Source organism: Anopheles marshallii, chromosome X (genome assembly GCF_943734725.1).
Source record: "Anopheles marshallii chromosome X, idAnoMarsDA_429_01, whole genome shotgun sequence".
Classification (NCBI taxonomy): Eukaryota; Metazoa; Arthropoda; class Insecta; order Diptera; family Culicidae; genus Anopheles; species Anopheles marshallii.
This window is the reverse complement of record NC_071325.1, coordinates 8,510,596-8,533,578: the sequence shown is the minus strand read 5'-3', so window position 1 is coordinate 8,533,578 and position 22,983 is coordinate 8,510,596. Positions and strand designations below refer to the sequence as shown.

Here is a 22,983-nt window from a genome sequence, read left to right as displayed (position 1 = left end):
TTTTTCCCCGCCCGAGACGCCGGATGTCGGCCAGCAGATTAACGTTCGCGTTCCAATTTGCGGCACACCGCACCAACAAGCGGAAACAAGAGAAATGAGCGTGTCAACAAAAGGCTAATCCTTCCCGGCTTCCGGTACACCCCGGGAATGTCCCGGCTGTTTCGGAAAAATTCACCAGGATGGAGTCGTTTTTTTTTTTGAAGTTTAGATCGCAGCACGAGGGCCGAAACGGTTTTATTTATTTATTCTAGCTTTTTGCTTAAGCTCCATACTTAAGGAGAGGAATGCAGAAGGGAAAACACACGCACACAACCGTAAAAGAAAAACCATCCGAAGCGGATCTCTTTATGGTAATAATATTTTGCCCGACTAATCCCCAATCATACTTCCAGCGACGGGGGTGGTTCGAACACCAGACAAACAAAATGAATGGGAGGATCATGGTAGGCATGTAACAAGGCATAAACCCTGACTCTGCCCCCTCTACCAGCCTCTTCCTTGCACCAAAAAAAGGCAAAAAAAAAGAAAGGACTTCAGGATCCCATTGCTGGTGACGATAGCTTCCTGCCATCACTTCCCGCTGCTTTCGACACCGAACGCCAACGGAAAACGGGGGGGGGACAACAAAATATAACAATCCGTGCGGCTACACGTGTGGCACGTTGCGCGATACAACGTAAAAGGAGAGCCCAACGAGAGCGAGACACCCAAGACAAGCAACAGCGAAAAAAAAAGGAAAACAAGAACAACAAAAAACCGGCTGGAAAAACCACGGCGAATCCTTAAGCAATTGTCTTCCATAAATCGTCTTCCATTATCGTAAAACCGTCCGCACCTGGGCACCGCACGGTTTGTTCGCATCGGAACGTTGGCCGGTTGCAGGGCTTTGTCTTTCGGATTTCCTTCCCCAACCATACCCAGTCCCTGCCCCGCCCGTTTTTCATCCCCCACCACAAGTCCGAGAAGGAGTTTTCGTTCTCGTCCTTTAGCAAAACCACACACTTTCGTGAGGTTGTGTTTGCGTGTGCGTGCGCCGTTTCGGTTTGGTGTTTGTTTTTGGGTGGAGGTTTGCTCTACCTTCTTCCTTACAAATCTCGTTACCGCTCCGCTAGTACGGTTGGGTTTCACCTTTCAACCCCCCGCGCCACCCCCATTCGAGGCCATTTAATAGATTGGGTTTGGGATTTCTTACGAGCTTTTCTGCTTTCATCGCGCGGGCCCATATCCTTACGGGATGTGCCTTCACGTGTCCCGGGTTTTTGCCCTCTCCCAAACCCCTTTCGCTTAAAATCCAACCTACCCCCACGCCCCTTCGCCCCCAAATAGCTCTCAAACGGACACTGGCGATGATATCCTGGGGTTTCTGTTGCTTTTATTTTTGCAAAACGAGGAGACTCTTGGGGACGGCTATCCTGCCCAGCAAACTCACCTCCCCCCCCCTCGCAGTCCTTCATTGCTTGTACTGAATTGCGTTGCGTCCGGGGAGCGGTGGGTGGCAAAGGCAAACAAAAGCAAAACACAACTCCCCAATGAAAATAGAAGCAAACAATCGCTTTGCCTTGGCGCAATGGCGAGATCAGACGGATGATAAAGATGAGCATCGGGGTTGGGGTGAAGGGTGAATAGTGAGAGAGCGGTGAGTGGGGGGTGGGGTAAGAAGGGGAGGAAAAGCTGATAGCTGGTAGGATTCCGCTAAACCTTCCCGGTATCCAGAGCGAAAGGAATTTTCGAGTTTATTTATTTATGTTTATGCTCTAGCGGTTGTTTTTTTTTTGTTGCGCATTCCGGCATCCCTTTTAACCGGGACACACGTTAGATACGTGTTGTTTTGCAACGTTTTATTGTTCGGTTCGGTGTTCGTTTTTTTTTTTTTTGTTTTTTTTTGCGATGTTAATGCCTTCCTTTCTTGTACCTATACACACTCACACACACGCACACATACGTTAGTGTGCAAGGGGTGGTATAAAACTCATCGCAAAGCATCGAACTACCCCCCCCCCCCCCCCCTCCCCCTCCCCCAACCAAAGCACATTTCATCTGTCGGCTTAATATTGTTTCATGTGTTATTCTCCCCTCACCCACCGGTTTATTTCCACCCATCTCATCACCTGCTTGCACATAAAAACATACACACACACATATACTAGGATTGTTGCTTCTTCCCACAACGAGAAGGAGCTTTGGCCGGGATATCGCCCAAACTCCACCCACCCCCAACACGGAGCAAGTGTTTTACGAATGAATGCACAGCGCACATTCCATCCCTTAAAAGGATATGCTTGATAGGGGGAGGGAGGGATGAAGGTGACAGGAAGAGGGTGAGAGTAGAGTGGGTGATAACCAAACCCGTGGGTATGTCAAATCCCCATGAACATCCGCAACAAACACTCAGAATCCTTCCAAAACACAAAAACCCATTCGGACCATGCGTGGCTCACACGTGGCACTGGGCCATCCTCCCATCCGGATGCGTTGCTTGCTGGTGGAAAGAAAGCAAAGCGCTGCCAAAGCCCGGTACGGTACGCCGCTGTGGTTGGTTTGAATTCTCACGCTACCTGAGCATCCGTGATGGTTGCGTTTGTTTCAGCCACCGGTTTTCGTGCTTGATCTGGGCGATTGGCATACCAGAACGACAGGGAAAAATTCTTCATCTCAGTTCTCATCACAATCCCCCTGCCCACCCTTCCCCCCACTACCCCTCTTTTTTCAGCCAGTCGAAAAAAGGGGGTGAAGGAAATAAAGCGGGAAGGTTTGTTTCTTTCTTGCATTAATATATTTAAAAAAGGAGAAAACTCTTTTTTCCTCACTTTCAGAAGCTTTAGGTGCCGACACACGAGAGCAGTTTTTTTTATTGATGGATATTGAGAACTTAAGAGCTTTTGCCGTGTGAATCTTCTTTGCAAGTAAATATTTGCGTGATTTATCGTAACAATTTTTCAAAAAGGGAACTTAAAACACCCTAGATATCAATATTGTTTTAATGCTTCATGTAAGAAATTAAAGTAACATATAAATTTATCTAAAAAACCTTCTTCCTTTTCATTACTCACTTCCTATGGTTGCTAGATAGGTTGGCCCTTTTTTCTGCCGCGCAACACCACAGACATTTGATTAATCGTCAGCGTTTATAAACGCTTGACAGTTGACATTGCACCGTACCGTCGTATCGTCGATGGGTATCTTAAGGCATTAGAAAAAAAACGTTGGCAAACAAACAACAACAAAAAACCTCCACACTCCACACCATAAGATCGCGAAAAAGAAGCAACACTTTCAACGTCTTTCTACCCTGCCGCATTCATCGGACAGAAGAGAATGAAGTGTACCGTTGGGACTTAATCTTATCGCCGAATCGGAAGGGTTTTCCAACCGCTTTTGCAAAGAAAAAAAAAATTAAACAGGGAATGGAAACCCTTGCCGGAGTTTTTCTTCGGCTGTTGTTGTTTGCTGCTGTGTTTTTCTTTTGTGCACCAGCAAGCGTCCAGGAGCGCTATTCTTCGACGTTTTTCCGCGCGGTGGAAACTGCACTGGCGCTGGGAAAATTATGTATTCATGACCGAACAGCGAAAGGGAATAACGTGGAGAAAAGACGAAAAGAAAGCGACGAAACAAACTCATCGGAAAGCAGCTTTTCCCACACACCCCCTCCTCACGGGTACCCGTTGTTACCTAGACCGGAGGTTAGGGCGAAACATAAATGAATACGAAGCGCAAAATGGCATGAAATATGCCGAGCGCCGTGGTGAAAAGAGACGGCAAAACAGTTATGAAATCATTTCGCAAAGCAGATAGGATGAGCACGGGCATCGGTCCCTTCCATCGTTGCCTTTTGCATACCGGTGACACCCGCTGTGGGTGGTTCGCGGTTGGCGAAGGAGCTTTGAATGCATTAACCGGAAGGTTTTGGCCCCCGTGCAGGCAGTAAATGCGGGAAGGAAGACGGTGGAAACAATACGATACCGGCGTCCAAGCCTCGCAATCGACCCATTTGCATTTGTCTTCAAATGCAAAAAGCATCTTCATGATTGTTTAAATGTGATTCCGGAGCATTGAGCGTTTGCGTAGTGGATGCGGTCAATTGGGTTGCTTCCGGAAAGGCCCTCCGAGTGGAACATGTGCGGAAGCCTTGGGTTGGCGCAAAAATGTTTCCAATAAACTTCCCCCCCTTCGTTAGTGTATGAAGCTCGGTCACCCCCGGGGAGTGGCTGCGTGACTGCAACAATGTTGCAACTTATATGTTCCACCAGCACTGCATACCGACACGCAAGATCGACCATCATGTTTACCTGCTTTCCGGGGATTGTCCATTAGGGAGGATTTTAAGGCAGGTCTTTTGAGTAGCTACAAAGTTATTCCCGGTCACCGGTGGAACTCCTGCTGCGAGGTAACAAGTTGTCAGGGCACTTTTAAGAACGACCCAACAACCACGCCACTGGCGTGCAGATGAAGTAGTCACCTCGTTTTTGGGGGTGTACAATGTTTCAACCACACCGGGACATTGCCTCCCCGGATAACGTAGGTGCGATGTCCGGTTCGGCAAACAAACAAAAAAGCCATGTTTTACAACGGAACAAGTGCTCCGTGGGTTGTTCGGATAGACTGCTGCGATGTCTGAAACGTGCGTCCGTATAATGACCCAAGGTACATGTGGATGTCGCAGCAGGTTCCGATGTTTGTCCGATGAGGATGCGGTTGCTCCAAGGTAGCTTTACTGACGAATCAATTAAAACGGGACGAGGGGAGTTTTTTTTTTGCTCGGAAGTACAATGCACCGGACGACACGAGACAACTTCAGGTTTTTCCATTTTCCACCCTGTATGTAGACATCCTAGAAGATGCCTCGAATATGTCCCTTTATAGAGTTTTGGGAACATCATAAATCATCTGTCAATACCCCGGACCCTGACCCATCTCCGCCCAGTGCGCAATCAAACGTCGGAAAATACCTTCGGACGATTCGGGATCCTATTAAAAAATGATTGATAACTTGATAACCCGCCCGGGAGTTTTGCGCCGGAAGTTGGTCTATTCACTGGCAAACGATAAAATGGCCCCCCCCCCCCCAGGAGAGGGATGCAATGGCATATGATCCCTGAGCAAATCAAGATGCCACCTGAAGTGCCCCGCGGGGTCACCCGAAACCTTGGACAGTTGGTCAAAATTGTCGCTCTCCGCATCGGACCGGTTGATTGATAGCGAAACGCACGTCCCTTCCAGTTACTGAGATGTTGCGATGAACCCCAAAAAAAAATACACACACACACACATCGAAAAAGGAATCTCGACCAGACGGTGCAAACCGAAGAATCCTTTCCCTGGTGAAAAACCCTGTACACAAAACTCCCCGCTCACCGGACACGCGATAGCAATTTATCAGCCACTCCATTAATCACTAGTCGCGCGCTCGTACGCGCTGTTATCGTCGCAAAAAAATTGCCATCGTTCGTCCAGTTCCAGTGCCAGCGCTGGTGAGCCAACAAAACTTCCCATCGCACGCTAGTTTCATTATCAGCTCCGGTCGCGGTTTCGGCGTATTGCGTGGTTTTGATTTAGTTGAGGGGTATTTTCCCTGGGCGCGGCCAACTTTATCATCCATTTGCACAGGATGCACAGTTTCAAGTTCAAGGTTTTTTTTTTTTTGAACCGCACCAAACCAAAAACCCGGCGACTCGGTGCCCATCTGTCATCTGCCTATCGGTGGGAATAGGTGACAAATTGTGCGCAGATAGTGATCGGCACTGTGTGCTGTGATCGGGTTGGAGTGTCGGGTTGCGATAAGACCACGTTAAAGTTTACCGAATGTCTGCACAAGATGAAAAAGCTATTCCCTGGGGTGAGCATAGGACGATATTGGGGAAGGCTAAGCTATAGAACGAATTCGCCTTCGGACATATTGGAATGATCTTCTCACTTCCAGGACGTAACTTCGAGATGCATTTTCATCTTCTGCTCCTTTTCAACAAGCAATAATAAAGAAACATTGTGATATAAACCTTCCCTGTTGGTGAGCTCAGGAGATGCGCTAGGAGTGATCATCCCATGACATTACTACTTCAAGTCAAACTCCTATACAACAACTCCTGGTACACTCTATTCTCCAACTCTCCATCAGGCTATAAGATAATCATAGTCTAGGTCATACAAACAGAATGTTAACAACTTGTCCAATAACTGGACTCCTCTCTGGACATAGACTTTCTAGATTTTAGGTGCTCTGCAACTTCAAATCAGTTAAGATATAGAAGAAGGTCGTTAGACTTTGATTTTTTTATGAATATATCAGTAATTCCTCCAGTAATCAACCATCTTGGGTAGCTTCAACTGAAGATATTTATGGAAGATTGAAGACATCGGACAGAGTAACCTGATGGTTAGATCCTTTTTATACTATTCTTGATACTGGGGTCTAACATCTCTCTAAACAGCTTTCTTTCTGTGACTTCAATAAGATTTAGACGAATTGCGGATATTGGAGAGCCCGTATCTTCAATACGAAATTTCAACCCCAGACCAGAGCTGCATCCAATTTCAAAAGAATGCCATTGCGACCGAACTGATGCACCGAAACACCAAACATAACCATCAACACAAATCAAAACACACCCCAAGCATGTTGATCACTGTTTAGTAATGACACCGTGTAAAGTCCGCATGTTCGACAAACAAAAAAGAAACGCTCCCGGACCGTCTATGGGAACATGAAACTCGCACGTCCGTGACGCGGGACAAAGGACGTCAGTCGCGGCACCGGAACCGTTCGGGAGATCCTGGCCAATTTCATGCATCAAGACCTTCGGCAATTTGTCATCGTCCAGCCGGCCGGGTGTGGGCTTTGGTTTCGGGTCTTTATCACGCTCGTTCTTCGCATATTTCGCATCGCCGGGCCGCCCTGTCCCGAGACTTCTGCGTCCCTTTATTAAACGGGTGATGAGCGCTCTTCCTGCCAACCGTACCCAACCCAACGCCACCCAGCATTGTCCTTACAAAAGCAACGCAACATCCCGTCAGGCATCTCTTGCAATTCTTCTTTCAATTCTCGTCTGGGTTTTTTTTTTGTTCTGGTTGGGACTTTGCTTTATTTTGGAAATGGATGTTAGTACCAGCGGTACAGATGGCCTTCGGATGGTTTACCTTCGGGCTGATGCCGGTTTCGGTGCACACGTTCCAAAGATTTCATTTCAGTTTTCTGGCGCTGGCCCGCTTACCCTTGGCGTCCCGCACCCATTACCGAATGGGTTCAAATCCATTTCGCAAAGCATAAATTTGTCAAAGTGACTTTATCGTTCTCTTTTCGTTGTGCTTTCGAAGCAGCACGCTTTGCGCTATTGCGCATACGTGTGTGAGTTGTGGGGGATTTCTTTTTTGTTTTTTTTTTTTCGTTCACTGCTGCCCAATTTTAAAATTCGCCCTATGCTCTTTCCTTTCCCGTCCGCGCGCAGGAACCGTATCCGGATGAAAACAGGCTCGCCAACCCAACGACCAGCAGAGCGAAGGAAAAAAAGAAACCATCGCTCATACGTATATGTGTGTTCTTGGGAGATGGTTTTTTTTTTGCCATGTTCCGTCCGCTTCCTGCAACCCCCTCCTCGGAGCAAGGGCGATTTGCTTCCCGTTGCGCCTGCAATTCCGGATCACATCTTGTGCGATCTTGTGCCTCCCGGGCACACTTGATGTCTCTCTTGCAAACGGGACCGTCTGCTGGAATGGTTTGCGGTTGTTCATGTTTTCCTCTTCTGCCGCTTGTTTCTGCGTACGCCGGGCTCGCGTGCTGTCCTGCGCCGAGTCCTTCATTTCCATGTCACTCGCTTCGTATGCCTTAACCGTATGTCACGGGGAAGATTTCGCATAGGTAACAGTGGTCCTCACCCGCAGAAGCATTTAAGACACGGCTCCGGCTACATCCATGTTCTAAGGCTTTTCAGCATAAGAAAGAACGACAGAAAACACACTCAACGGAGGGGAGCGAAAGAAATCTCCGAAAATAATACACACACACACACACATACTCATACACAAAATTTCAACCCACCAAGCCGGGTATACAATTTCATCCCCTTTTTTTTCTTAGCGCTCCATAAAGCAGACGAACAATGGGTATTCGCCCAGACAGTGGCCAGCGGCCATTCTTCCCATGGGCACGGAAGGAAGCTGCAGCCGTCTTAGCGCTAACGGTGGAGCAACTACCTTTTCCGTATACCAGCTCTGCTTTCATGTCGTTGGCGAATCGTTTTGTTCAGTATTCGAATTTTTTGGGACGAGCCGGCACCCCGAGCAGTGGTTTGCTTGGTTTTTTTTTTGTGTGTGTGCAATCCTTGGTTCTTTGTGTCCCTGTCTCATCCGATCCGGTATCGCATTGTCGTCTAGGTCGTCGGTGTGTGGTCCCGAGTCGCTTGGTAGGCGCAGGGTCGTACCGGAGTCATTCCCTCGCGAAGGGTGAGATTTTGAATATGTTGAGAACATTTTTCGAGGTGCATTAAAGGTGCGGACCGTGTGAGATAAGCATATCTTTGCTTCTCAAATATGTATGGGGAATGAAATTGAGAATCTGCATGCATCTCCAAGGGATGTCAGAACTAAAGAAGATCTTTAAAGAATAGTTAATATGATAGTGAACCAATAAGCAAATAATTAACACCTCTTCTTTCTCTTCATAACAACAACAATCCTGATCTTTCGGCCCAAGCACTACCCGAATCGATTCCTTCACGCGCTTGTGATTGTAACAAACTGTCACTTCTTGACATTGCCTCCATGAACAGCAAACCCCCTGCAACAACACCCAACCGTGCCATCTTTCCCCCCGCGTTGGATGACAATGCCCCTTAACACCGTCCGAGAAAAGAAAGCAGCACGCTAATAAATCAATTATACCGCAAGCTAATGCACGCACGCCCGGTCTAAACGGTAATCCGATTGGCTTTGGCGTATCGGTTTTCAGCACCCGGGGGCCATCGAGCGCGTTTTGCCCACTCGACCGCTAATGATATTTATCGGTGGCCAAACGGCGGTCCGTTCGCCGTCTGTTAGACAACGGCTTAGTCGCGCACGGTTGGGCGTGGTGAAAAGTGCTCGACAGACAACAGCACCCGAACATGGCTTAACGTAGCAGATCTGATTAGGAGTGACAATCCGAGCGAGCCAAGCAGCGGCGGGTTTGATGGTGTTTGGAGTTTCGGTTTGACCTTTGCAGTCTAAGCTGGAGGAATGATTTGTTGCATCCGTCTACCAACCACAGTATTATTCTCAATTAAAAATTTTCATCAATTATTGCCTTATTTTTCTAAGTTTACACGTACCTTAAAGCGTAATTATTGAAAATTTTGTAACAGAGTAATAAAATACTTCAAATTTTGAATGGCAACTCCTAATGAAGATTTTTTATACGGTCCCACCAAGATTACAAGTATATTACTTTTTACTAGAATTCAGAATATTAGAATACTGGATTACTAGGGATTCATCAGAAGATATCCCACCAATTCAACTCTATTCACTTTGAAAACTCATAATATACAATTTTTATTTGGTCCCGCCGGTTTCTGGTTTATAATACATTTATAAGTTCTTTTACTGGGCATGTCAATTCGTAAAAAGCTTTTCTTAACAGCGCTTTTTATTTTTACAGTAGCAGCGTGTTCGACTGTATTTATTTGCCCCACTCCTAGTACACAATTTCTAATTGGTCCCACCAAGTGTACAATAGCATCACCCCAGCTTTTACTAGAAATTTGAACACATCGAAAGTTATATATATATTATACAAACTCAACATTGTTCGGTTGGGCAATTCGTAGCAAAGGATTACCATCATCTGGTGTAATATAATCCTCGAAATTTATTTATTCACTACCCTCACTTTGCTAACTCTTAGTACAGCATTTCTGTAAAGTCCCACCATTTGAATAGTTACATTCCCTGTTACTAGAAACTCGGATTAATCAAAAATATTTTGTTTAAAAAGTAAGATGTAAGCAAAAGATCAAAACGTGTCTGCTGTACCCAAAAACGGTTAAGCAACACTTGCATCGTGTCATTCCACGTGGCGTTGAGCACCTGAACGGGAAGCTTTAAAGGAAGCTTGTACAGTAATTAGCCGCTTCACGTAATGGTTTTGTGCCCGAAAGGACCGTAACCTTCCGCACACAATGTATGGATAATCGCGATACTTACTCCAACTCCACCTACCTGCTCCCCTTAACCACTCCATTTGGTTTCGCTTTCATATCTGCTCAAACAACCGCACCGAAACGAAAAATCAATCCATTTTTCCGGCGAATTGCAATCAGCGCGCACTAATCAGAAGGAATTTTGCTAATTTTCGCTAGTTCCCTTATGTTCCGTTCCAGGGCGTTCCTTTCCGGTTTCGTTTCCTTCTGGTGTACCTTTTCCCTTCTCCATCCTTATCCCTTTCCCAGAGCAAGATGCAATGAAGATTATTACGCGTGTTGGTCTAACGCTGCGGTACCTAAAGGCACAGTGAAGCAGCAAAGGATGTTTCTGGGCTACAATCACCGGAATCGTCCTTAGTGGCATTGCATTATATTTGTTGCTTCCGTTGGCATTAAAACTAAAGCCCATTTAACGCATCTCCCTCTGCGGAGTGTGCGTGTGTATATTCTCTAAGTGTTGCGAGGCCGAAGGTTACATTCCTGGAGCCCTTTAGGCGCTTCGCGCAGATAAATGACGCAACCGGGAAAAAAATGCGTTTGCACACTGACGTTACGTACGTTGCGCCATTAGGCGACATGCAGCGATTTTGCACCGAAAAAAAAGAGAGAGAGAAAAATTAAATAACGACACCAGCAAATCGAACAGAACATGGCAATTGCGGACTGTTGTCGTCGTTATTTTGTTTATAAGTCGTTACACCACCTCCCATTCGCTCCCCAGATACGAACGGTCCAAACCATGGGGTTGCTTCCAACGGCGGACAGCAATCATTATCAGCTCCGCACCCAAACATCCTGTCAACACACACACACACACATACACATGTGTGCGCATTGAAGACGTCTGCTGCGTGCCGGTTCAGTTGCAACAGTCGACCGCTAATGAATTCACGATTACATGCTCATGCAATCGTTTATTAGCCTAAAATGTATGCTTAAATTTAAATAATTAATTAAATTGCATTTCGCCCCACTGCATCTGTGCGGTTCGTTCTGGGTTTTTTTTTGTTTTCTTCGCTCTCGAGATGTACCATGCGCACTTCTACAAAATGGCACTGCACACTATGGGTTGCGGAAACATTGTCAAATTAAGATGTTGGATTTTTTATTTAATTTTATAAATTGGGAACGAAAATCTCATCCGAATAAGTTAAAATAATCAACTTACAATTCAACTCAAGTACCACACAAGTGTCAAAATAACCTTCAAATAAGTGAGGATTAGAAGATTTTTAAATTCTAAACTAACAATTCTTAATCTTTACAACACGAATCTCTTCTTTGGTTATTTCCTTAAAATAGTTTTAAGTATTCTTGGCTGCATTCGTTTGGCGGCTTTGATCATTATTCAATTCAGAATTTCTACGCCTCCTCTGTCATTTGTCACAGCAAGTAATAAACAGTTCATGAAAATTCTTTCATTGCTCGCTTAAATATGTAGCTCTTTGCCATATTAGACCACGTCTATTCTTTGCCGCTTTTCATGCTGGTAATTTCCAGAGTGTCATGAAGATTTCAACGAACTTCACGCGAGCTGCTCGAACGAACTGCTCAGTACATCAAAGATATTCTCCTCAAAATACTGAAACGAACAGAGGACTTCCACAGAGTTTATTTTAATCAAGAACTGCTCATGATTTCTAGAGTATCATGAAGAATTCAACGAACTTCTCGCTGCTCAGTACATCAAAGATATTCTCCATAAAATACTGAAGCGAAAAGAGGACTTCCAAAGAGTTCATTTTACTCAAAATCTGCTCAGAATTAATCTCGCCGATCGTTGTCCATGCTACATACGAGGATCGTCCGTTGTCATTCTAGTAACATGAGCTCTCTAATGTCGACACACATAGGATAGAGATTGAAGTATGCTGAACACCAGAACATCTTTTCTTGATGCTAAAAAAAGATCACTTTTAGTCCACCAAACACTCCATAGTGTTAGCTTTTGCCCATCTCGTCCGTACATCTCGTCGGGAGAAACACATCGCAAAGCTCGCCTCGATCGGTGCAGCTCGGGTGCGCAGAAACTCCCATGCAAACGGGACCATTTTGCGTTTTTGCTACCGAAAATGCAGCCCGTGCTGGTAGAGGTAGCGTCAGTTATCGAGACTCCGACATGATCTCGGTCCCCGTGTCAAGCACCACCCGTCTGTGGTTTCGCGTCGCCTGTAAGCTTTGTCCGGGTGCTCTTTTGCACGTTTGCTTTGCTGGTGTAGTTTTTTTTTTCACCACTTTGCAATTACCTGCAGCGATCTGCAGCCCTCCATGGCGATCGGCCGATCGTGACAGTGTTGCGAGGGGTCCCAATTGCTGCGTTAGCTAGCGCAGAACAGCAAGAAGCATGGAATACAGAGATGAAGACGGAACGATTTATACGCTTTATAGCTCCAGTTTAACTGCGCTCCTGCCTCCCTCCGTGCTGGTGGCAGCAAAGGGCCCATTGGGGAGAGGTATAGGATGTGTCACCGCAGTACAACAGCGTCCCGTGTGCGAAGATTTGGTGGATTGTCCGTTGGGGGATTTCGTTTTGCTTGCTTATCTTGTCGATTTACGCATTCGATTATCGCACGTCGAGATCTTCCCGGTATCGCTGCAGGTTCGAGGATTGCCTGACGGTGGACGTACTGCAACTGCATCCCGTGCGCTGGTAGTATTTGTCACGCGCTGCACTCAAAAACCCCCAACCGGAGCAACCAAACACCAGCAAAAACGGAAAGCCTTCCCATCATCCATCATCGGCTCGGTTCGATCGGGCTGCTCGATATGTAAATCTTTTGCGCTCGTCACCAACGCCAGAGGCTGCCACTTCTTTGGTCCATCCCGTCCAGCACACACACACACACACAGCTGCATCGGTGTACGTTTTAAGCCGATGCGTAAAATGTTTCGCATGCATAATAATACTCCGCCCAACCCGAGTCACGCTCATCGCCGCACGGCCGTGCATCTCTATTAGCTGTGGCAACTTCGTAAAACCCGCGCACCGTGCTCGTGCTTCGGGTGGTAGATTGCAGTTCCGTTTTGCAGGCCACTTTTTTTGTTTGTCCACACCACCCCCAACCCCCCAACCCCCTCCCCCGTATCCTTCGAGACCTCCGGCAACGATGCTGCCGGTGCGTTTATCTCGTGGCCATGTTTGCAGATACTTTGCCGTGTAATAGTGGATGATAATTTTATTATTGCATGCGGTGTGCTATTTTTTTTTTTGTTAGCCGTCCCACTTGGTGGACGATCCCGGGACTCGATCTCAGGTATTATGGCTTCCCATCGCAAAACCCCGCAAGATATTGGCCGCGCATGCTCGGGCAGCGGTTGAGGTTAGTGGCAGCGACAAGCTATCGTAGAAGCTCTCGGCTGCGCTATCATCAACGGGAGATCCAGGAAGTTCCTGGAAGTTCCCGGGCACAGTGCGAGCACGCATGTTCCCTCCGGACCGTACCGTGATAAGTGATGGCTTGCCTGGAGGGTATGTGTGCCAGCGTATGCAGCAGATGCGCTGGTATCAGTAGAATTGATGCTAGTACGCTTAAATCTGAAGCATTAGTTGCATGTGATGAATGGCAAAAAATTAGATGTTTAATCGAGCAGCTAGTTGATTATTCATATCGGTGATTATCGCTATTTAGAAGATCCTGTCTTCAAATGATTTGTACATATTTGGACTAACTGTATTTGAAAGACATCTACGGGAGTTCCTGGAATGTATGATGAAATTAAAAATTAATGTAGGGCCTTGGGTCGAACCTCGTCGTAGGTGAGATATGTTTCAGTGTATAACTTCTATGACATCCATTACTTTAGCAATTGAACATAAATCAAGTGAGCCATTATTGAGGCCCTGAATTGAGGTCTGAATACTACAGGAGATGTCAGCTACTTACAAGTCAAAGTTGGATCATCTTGAATATCCTGCTCCTTGAAGCCAGAGCCTTGAATTACCCCAAGAAGAAGAAGAAACAGAAGAAGAAGATTCATAAATTATTAAGAGACTTCGCAATAAACCCTGATCCTTGGGTTTTATAAAACTGCTTCCATATTCGTGATATTCTTCAACAAAGTCTTTAAACGTATATTTTAATTTAATGCAATCAATGCTTTCCTGCAGTACCCTGGGGAAAGATTTAGTAAATCGTATCCACACCTTTTAATTAATCATTCCCAAACGTTTTGCCACTTGTAGAGGCAGGGTCCAGCAAGGCAGGCAGCTTCTTCACTCAAAGCCGAAAGAGCCAAAGAAAGGAAAGAAAACAAAAACCACAGCACAACCCCACGGCCAAACCGCACCGATGAATGGCGGGAAAAAATCAAAGGAATAGTTTAGATACATCCTATCTAAATTGACTTAAATTATAATGCATGGGCAATGGGTGAGGAGCGTTTCATTTTAATAATCTATTCCCGCCGCGCCCTCATTTTCACATCAACACCCCGTCTGCCCGTCTGCTTCTGCTGATGCGACGCCATTGGGCGGGATTGGGCCGTGGAAATGGAAGCGCATAGAAGCTAAAAACAAACGAACCTTTTGCCGGCTTAACTTATCGCAAACGTTCCGATGACAGCAAGGGTGTGTATGTAGAGGGGGTTTTTGTGTGTGTGTCTGTTTTTATTTCCTTTCTTGATTCATCTTACATTTCGGTCTTTGGTGCGTTTTTTTCCCATTTGCCTCTCGCTCTCTGCTTTTTTTTGTGCTCTCCATTTTCTCGGCCCTTTTTTATTCCATGTCCTGCATTGTAGTTGCGTATATTAAGCATATTTAGAGCACATTCCACAACCCGAAAAGCCACTTGGAAAAATACTAGTGCTCTTCAACGCGTCCCATCGGTCGCGGTGGTGGCGGCATTTCGGCATCGGAAAGATGGATCAAACGTACCGATTTCTACCGCAAAGGATTGCATCGCACCGGTGGGATCAACCGTTTCCGCTTCTTTTCTTTCCTTTCTCATTTTCCGCACACCGGTGAATGTCGGTTCGACTCCACGCAGTCGGTCGGAGTTCAACGAAGCCTTATCTCTCAGCTTCGGTAGCGCATCGGAAGCAAAACAACGTAACGCAAAAAAAAAATCAGGGAAACGGAGTCAAAAACTCGTTCACATCCAACACATGCAATGGGTCCTAGTTAGGGGAGGGGACGGGGGACGGAAGGGGGGGGGGGGGGGTTCAATCGATCCCGCGCTAACCAGCATAAGTATTACGGTAAGGGAGCGAAGAAAAAACACCCTCCGATCCGATTTTCTTCACTCTGCCCCAAAAGCTGCTACTCATGCGAGCTTCATCTCATCATCTTAACCGACCAAACAACAAGTGGAGTGGCATGTTGCGATGGTTCATCACAAGAGTCGTCACAGCGTATGAATGAAGCCGGTTCACCTCTCGTCACCCTTTTCGGTGCCGTCATTCATCCCCCAGAGCACGCTGCAACACTGCCGCAATTGAAGATTTATTTACTTTTCCACCCGACGCTCGATAGACATCAACCGTGCGTGATGATAAATGTTGCAGAACGGTCGATTCGGGCAAAGGTCGAAGCGAACGTGGCCAAAAAAAATGCTACTGTTTTCCTGCTGTTTGCCTTTTCTTTCCGCAAATTTTGGAAAAAAAATCACACTAAAAATGGGTGAAAGGTATCAATAAGATACTTTACAAAAAAGTTTGAGAAGACAAGCACAAAAAAAACGTGAAAAAAATGTAAAACTATGAAAACCTAAAACATAAATGATAAAACAGTTTAAAAGCGGTTAAGAAAATTATAAAAATAGACAAACTAATGGAACAAAAGCAAAAACTAATAACATAAATAAATGTACAAAAACTCATTCGAAAACAAACTATTCAAATAAATCAATATTAACCAAACCTTATACAAAATAAATGTATTTTAATAAATAAAACAAAACATAGAAAAAGTTGTAACAATTACACAACAAAAAGAGCCCCAATTTTTAACAATACCAAGCTGCAAAAGCATAACAGGAAACAGGCAAATTAGAAGAGAAAACTTCAACCTTAATATCCCATTAGCACAAATACCACCTTAAACGATGGATATTTAGCTCGTGTTTTCCCATCCCTCGGCCTCAACGCTGATCATAAATGTCATTCGTTCGAAAACGTTTTCGGGCCTGAACCTTTCGAACCGATCCATCCATCCACCGGGGGCCGCCCAGGTCGCGAAGATCTACCAACTCGCGCCGAAGATCATTTCGAGGCCCACCTGGCCATGCGTTAACCATGCAAAGAAGCCAGAAACGCCAGCAGCGCTTTGGAAGAACCGGGTCGAACAGGTTCTTTCCCGCGAGCTTCTGGGGTCTGCACACGCCCGGCGACGATTACCGCCGCTGATGATGATGATGGCTGCCGGTCACTTTGAGCCGAAACCGACACATTAGCCTGAGGCTTCTCCCGTTCGTCCAGGCGATACCTCGCCACGGTGGTTTTTCGGACGACACATCTGACGAATTCGCTGAACTTTCCGGCGGCACCCGGCTTAGATCTCGGCCACTGCTCGCGAGAGTTTCATGTTTGCTTCGCACCCAAAATAGCCCAACAGCCTCCGAAGGTTGGATGAGGTTGTTCTGAATGCGGAGGGAGAGGGAGTGGAAAAAGTGATTATTTATTGCCACCGCTTCTGCTTCACCTGCTGGTGAGGATTTTAGGATGAACCAAACCGTACCTCACTGAATTTGGGGAGAAAAAAAAATCACAAATCACAGCCAGAGAAATCGCTGTCAATATTAATCGTTTCCGGAGCATGATTATAATCTGCATCTAATCAACTCCGCACTGGATTAGACACGCAGACGAAAGGAGTTGCTGCGGGCACCCGAGCATCTTTTCGTGGATTGCTGTTCCGGCACGATGGTGATGAGTTAATAAGAAGTCAATTCCACCACTTAAACGATTGGACTGCCGAAGAATGGGATTGGCAGGTAGCTGAGCCCCCTTTGCATAGCGTTAGGCTAATCATTCCGACATTATGGCCAACCATGAAAACTTAATCGATTTGCAATTCACACAACCAACAACAAAAACCGATCGAGCTGGTTCGTCAAGACGCTACACCGCTCTAGCTCCGCTAGAAAGCTAATCGTTTGCTCTGTGTGTGTGTGCGTTTTTCTTTTGCTTCTTGTAAAGAATTCATCTTTCCTCGTTGTTCTTCCATCCTGTCCCGCGCAATCGTTCGCTAGGGGGCAGCCCATAATCGAACGGATTCGCTTATCAGTGGCCACAGATCGGAAGAAAAATTTAATCATTATTCATAATTATAACGCACCCTTCACTGCACTTCGCCACGTATCTACCGCGCTGGCTACACAAACCTCGCTGCTCGATTTATTGCTTACGCCGTTACGCCACTCATTTATCATCGTTGGTTTTTTTTTTGTGTGTGTGCGTGTATTGGTTGCTTTGTCTCCTTTCTCATGTGTGTGAGAGTCTTTTTTTATTGTGAGATTTGCTGCCGGCAAACTTAGTGTCCTTTCGATATGGCATATGCGTCTTGAGAGATACGTTCTTTCCACGTTACAAACATTGTCTATTCTTGGGTTGGTTTTTGTGTTTTGTTTGCTCTGCTCTTTATTAATATTTTTTACAGGGTTAACCATTGCAAATAATTAACATTGCGTGCAAGTTTTTTTAATCAATTAGGATAGAAGTTACAAGCTCACTTAAGTAACTTAAGTGGAAAATACACAAAATGCAATAATAATAATAATATTATCAAAACAACATTCAAAATTTCAAAATTTATACACTCGTTTAAACTACACTCATTTAAAAAAATTTATCTCATTTTTTTTTGGAACAACCTCATTTTTTTGCATTGTTTTTTATTCATAAAGAATAAAAATGGTTAGGAATATTCAATAAAAATTCTTATTTACAAAATAAAACAAATATACTTGCGCTTATGCTTTGTACTTGATAGATTTTCTACAACTAAGTATAATATAGTTTAGGTAAAACCTTTATACATTTTAAAATAAGGATTTAAATGCATCAATGAATCATTAATAACGAACGTGTTGAAATTTATAATTAAACAAAATAATATTTTAATGCAATTTCATATTATTTATTTTATTTGTGGACCCAAACTGAATAACAAACAAACACAATTAAATAATGTTTCAACTTAATCAATTAATGGTTTGAACTGGAACTTTCGTGGAAGCAACATCAATTTCACCTAAAAGAAACAAGCATAATTTCGTACTGTAAGTAACGTGTAAAACATTTTGAAACCCCTGCATTGAACACTTCTCGTTGAAACCTCCACTTGCTGAATGGCAAAAAGTGATTAAACGATGGAATGCCGTGCAGCATCCCTAAGCATCCCTTCTCGCCTTTTTGTTTTTCCTTACCCTCTTGACCCAGCCCAGATTTCCGCGTATGTTGACTTTCTTATTTGCCAGCGCTTTGCCGCTCTAAGCTCTTCATTTCTTGGGTTGGTGCCGAGCGAACGACCAACCGATGGCAAATGCTCGAACAAAACCATCATATCGATTACGAAGTGCATCTCGGGCGGTAATAAACATTCCGTGCACCAACCATGCACCGAGCGAAACGGGTCAACCGTTCACCACCGTGTGCGTTTATGCCCTTCGTTCCTCTTCTTCACCATCGCTGTGTTTTAGCTTGCCGGTTCCTTTCCTTCGCGCCAGTGAGGCAGAAAGGGTTCATATTCTACCGCAGCAACGCAAACCGCAAACAATTCACAATAGCCAAAATCTTTTTTCCACCCTGTCCCTGCACGCCGGTAAGCTCGCTGCGACGCATTGTGTTTAGTTCGTTTCTTTCTTTTTTTGTATTTTGGCGATGTTCCAAAAAATGCTAATTTATTACGTACGTATGTACGCCGTCGAAGAAAAAAACAACCCAACCTTCTAACGTATAACCCACCGAGAAAAGGGAGCTCGCCTCTCGAGGAAGCGAAAAACAATTCATGAAAGCGGGCGCACACATACATTACTTCACCTGCTAGATAGCACCGCTCTGTAAGGTGTATTGTGCAGGTTTCTTAAAGAACAGAATTCCACGTGACGCCGCAAGGTTTCACCATTTCGTAGCGACGGCTTTGGTACGAAAGGAATAATAAATTAAATTTCTTTCCCTTGCTATTCCTTCCAAAGTTCTTGCTGCTTTTTTGTTACTTTTCCAACCGCAACTTAAGCGAATCGTAATGACCACAAAAAAGGCAATAAAACAGTTTACTTCTGATGAATGCATACTTAGAGAAGTGTTAAATATTCACGGTATTTTAATTTAGCAGCAAATGTTTGACATAACAAGAATAATTCAAGAAAAAATGCGATTTGAACAATTTAAATTCTTTCAAGAAGATTTTTCTACACCATTCAATATTGGTAGCTAAAATTTTGTAAAATAACAAATTTCAATAAACCGGTAAAGTGGAGTACAATTTAAACCATTTTCAACAAACGAGTTCGTCGCTTCTAATGAAGTTTTTTGTTTGGATGATCGTTAGTCGTTTAATATTTGATTTTTTCATTAATTTATAAAAACGTATTTTGCAGTTTTTGATTTTTTTTTTTTGTTGAAACATTCATGTTACAAACTACATATTGATATTTGACACAAACTTATACAAATTTTAATACAATAAAAAAGAAATAATTAAAAATATTTTAAAGTTCGTCGCTTTTATTGAAGTCTTTTGTTTGAATGATTTATACTTCATTTCGTTTTTCGTTAGCTTATTGAAATTGTTTTCTACAGTTGTTAACCGTTTGAAAAGGGCTTATTATGTGCTGAAATCACCCCATTGTTTCACATCACAACCTTTTGGAGAGTCTTGTCGCACACTAACCACAAAACCGAAAGTCATTCACCACCGTCTAAAACGATAAACCATGTACCTAGCGTCGTTGGATGCAGATCAAAACCCAGCCGGGGGAAACCTTTTACCCGCTCACCTACAGCGAAACAGGGAAGGTTGCACAGTCGTGCAAAATAAACGGAAAGCGATAAACGCACGCGCAAAGCAGGCAAAACAGCAGCAGGCTTGGTAAGGAAACCGTCTCTTCGAGTGCCAATTCCATCTCGGTTTGGTTTCGTGCTGTCTCCCGTGTGTGGGTTTCCAGTCGCGCTGTGGCTTTCGATTTCGTACCGTACGGCCGGGACGAACCTTCACCCCAAACGGTACCGGTTGCGCAACAGTGCATATGTGCAACTGACTTATGCACATGTGCCGTTGCATAATGATGTCCGCACGCTTTGAGAAATGGATGAAGTTTGTCATTCGCGGCGGTGCGGCGTACCCGTAGGGCGGTTTGAAAAAATCGTCCCCGCACCGTTCGCTGGGCAAACGGTGCTCACTGTCTCGTGCACTGTTGCCATAACTCATAATGTTTATTTGGTCTAATTACGTGGGCTATTATTTACCGCGCATCATTTACCCGTGGCGTCCTTCTTCGTGGCTGTAATCCTGCGCTGGTGTTTCACGTTGAGCGTTGGCAACGCTGAGGTTTTATTTCGCTGCAAACCACGCTGGGTGTGTGAAGGAAAAAGGTTCAAATATAATCAAACGAAGGAGTGAGCATAACTTTCAATTCGGTGATTAAGTGGGAAGCGAATGTGAATGAAACTTTTCGCATGGAGTCATGTCTCATGTGTTTTTATAACGCTTGTAATCCACGTCGAATAGCTGACTACTTTTTTATTGATTCTATTTACTCAACAAAGTGGAAAAAATCATTAAAATCTTCATTTGATAAAGATTTGACTTCGGAAAAATATTTAAGAAACAAAAGACTTCAACACAATTTTTAAGCGACGAACCTAAAAAATGGGATTTTAAAGCGTTACATTTCCAAAAATACTGTTCCGTATCACATCATTGTTGTTGTACAAATATTTTGATAATAATTATTTACGCCAGTTATTATTTTGTTTTTTTTTTTTATTGAGCCTTTCCGAGCCACAATTGCTGTTGACGTTTTATGTCGTTGCTTACAGACAGTACTAATTACTCCCACTTACACCGAGCATTGTGATTCGTCATGATCCTGTTCGATTACACTAAAGTGTAAAAAAGACACCGGTACCGTACGGGATGGTTCATTGTGTTCGCGAAGTACCACACCACCATCCGGTGCAATCAAGAGGGGTTCGAACGCGAAACCACCGCACATCGGTTCTGCAAAAAACCGCTCTGTAAACAATCACGATGACCCCGATAATAACAACGATGATGATGATGATGATGATGATGATAATGATTACGATAATAACAGTAATAAAGGGTAGGCTCCATGATAATGAGGATGACTCTTTATCTGAAACAATGGTCACATAAATTGCTCCAGCACTGTGTGTTGATCCTGCGCCTACTCGACGGTTCGATCATGTTTTGCAATGATTATTACCGCAGCAGAAATCGTTCCTTTTGGTGAAGGTTGAAATAACATTCCGATTGCTTCAACATTGTCATGATGGGCGCAGTTGCTCTTAAGATGATTTCACGATTTTCCTTTCCTTATGAGCGATGGAGAATGAGTTTCTGGCAGGGTTGGATACCGTTAAGAGTATTAATGCCCGACAACTAGGCGGAATTCTGGAGCTGGGGAACGATTAAAGCGGGCTCCTTTAATGACTACTCTCAAGCTCACAATGAAAGAAACTGAGTTTTTACCGCGTCTTGAGAATCACGTCAGAAACCTTGACGTGTTCTTAAGCTATTCTGGAGAGATATCTAGACAAATTAAACAAAACATTCGCTATTTTTTCATCCACACAGTGCTGGAGCAGCTGTACCAATCCGGGAGCTCCACCACCAACACCACCATCCCGTAGAACCACTCTACCCCGATGTCAGCTACAGCTCACCGTGCAGCGGATGGTACGCAACGAGTCTCTCGTCACGGCGGACGTCAGCTGGTCGGCAACCCTGTCCGACATCTGCAATGGTACCAGCATCGGACTGCCCGGTTCCAGCCAGTGTCTCGTCACGTGGGAGGTGTCCGGCGGTGGGCTGATGGGCAACCTGCTGACTGAGTCCACCAGCGTGCAGCTATCGCTCTGGTCGGACACAAACTACCGCGTGCAGGTTACATGCCGCGGTAAGGTAAGCTACCCTTTAGAATGGGGCCGTTTTCCACCTGTATGGCTCACGTGTGCCCTATTGCTTTCGCCTAACCATTCCGCAGCATTCGAGCTCCCTGATCCGGTCGGCACCGCTTGTTCTCAGTACCGCCGGTGCTGGCACCACGCAGGAGGCAAATCGGGTGACGCCGCTGCCGGAAGGGACGGCCTCCACGGTACAGCTGCTGAGCGAAGTTGCCGAAGGTGATGACGATGAGGCGCTGGCGCGCGAACTCGACTCCTCCGAAGTGCTCGACCGGGATGGACACCGCAAGCGACCACCGAGTCCCCTCCATCCCTGGCCAATCGCACGAGAAAGCGAGAGTGAGATCGCTATCCTGGCGCTGTTTGTCGCGATGCTGCTCTTTCTGCTCGTCCTGCTAACGATCGTGATACTGGTCAAGTGGCGACCCGCACCCGGTGAGCCCGATCGGCACGAGAAAGACGTGCTGGTGGAGAACGACGTTATGGTTGAGATCCTGCACGTCTAGAAGCGCAGCGGGTGACTGTAAATATTCAACGATCGCAACCCAACCTGCCGCCGCTCGGTGCGGACGATCGGTTTAGCTAAATGAAACACAGTTTGGTGAGGTTTTCCCCTGGCTAGTGCCATGGGGTGAGCAAAACCGAAAAACCAACGAATTAATCTAGCTAGAATTGTTTAAGGCTGCGGTAACAAAGTGAGCGAAACAAACAAACAAACAAAAAACTA

At 45.1% G+C, this 22,983-nt stretch overlaps 1 protein-coding gene across 1 annotated transcript in view; it reads left to right on the top strand.

Moving 5' to 3' along the window:
• The window catches only part of LOC128712569 (transmembrane protein fend-like), a 58,113-nt gene extending 35,351 nt beyond the window's left edge, over positions 1-22,762 (top strand). Inside the window, exons 3-4 of the mRNA XM_053807462.1 lie at positions 21,928-22,254; positions 22,337-22,762. Coding sequence (XP_053663437.1) covers positions 21,928-22,254; positions 22,337-22,762 — 753 coding nt within the window. The remainder of the gene's footprint in view (positions 1-21,927; positions 22,255-22,336) is intronic.
• Positions 22,763-22,983: the final 221 nt, after the last annotated feature.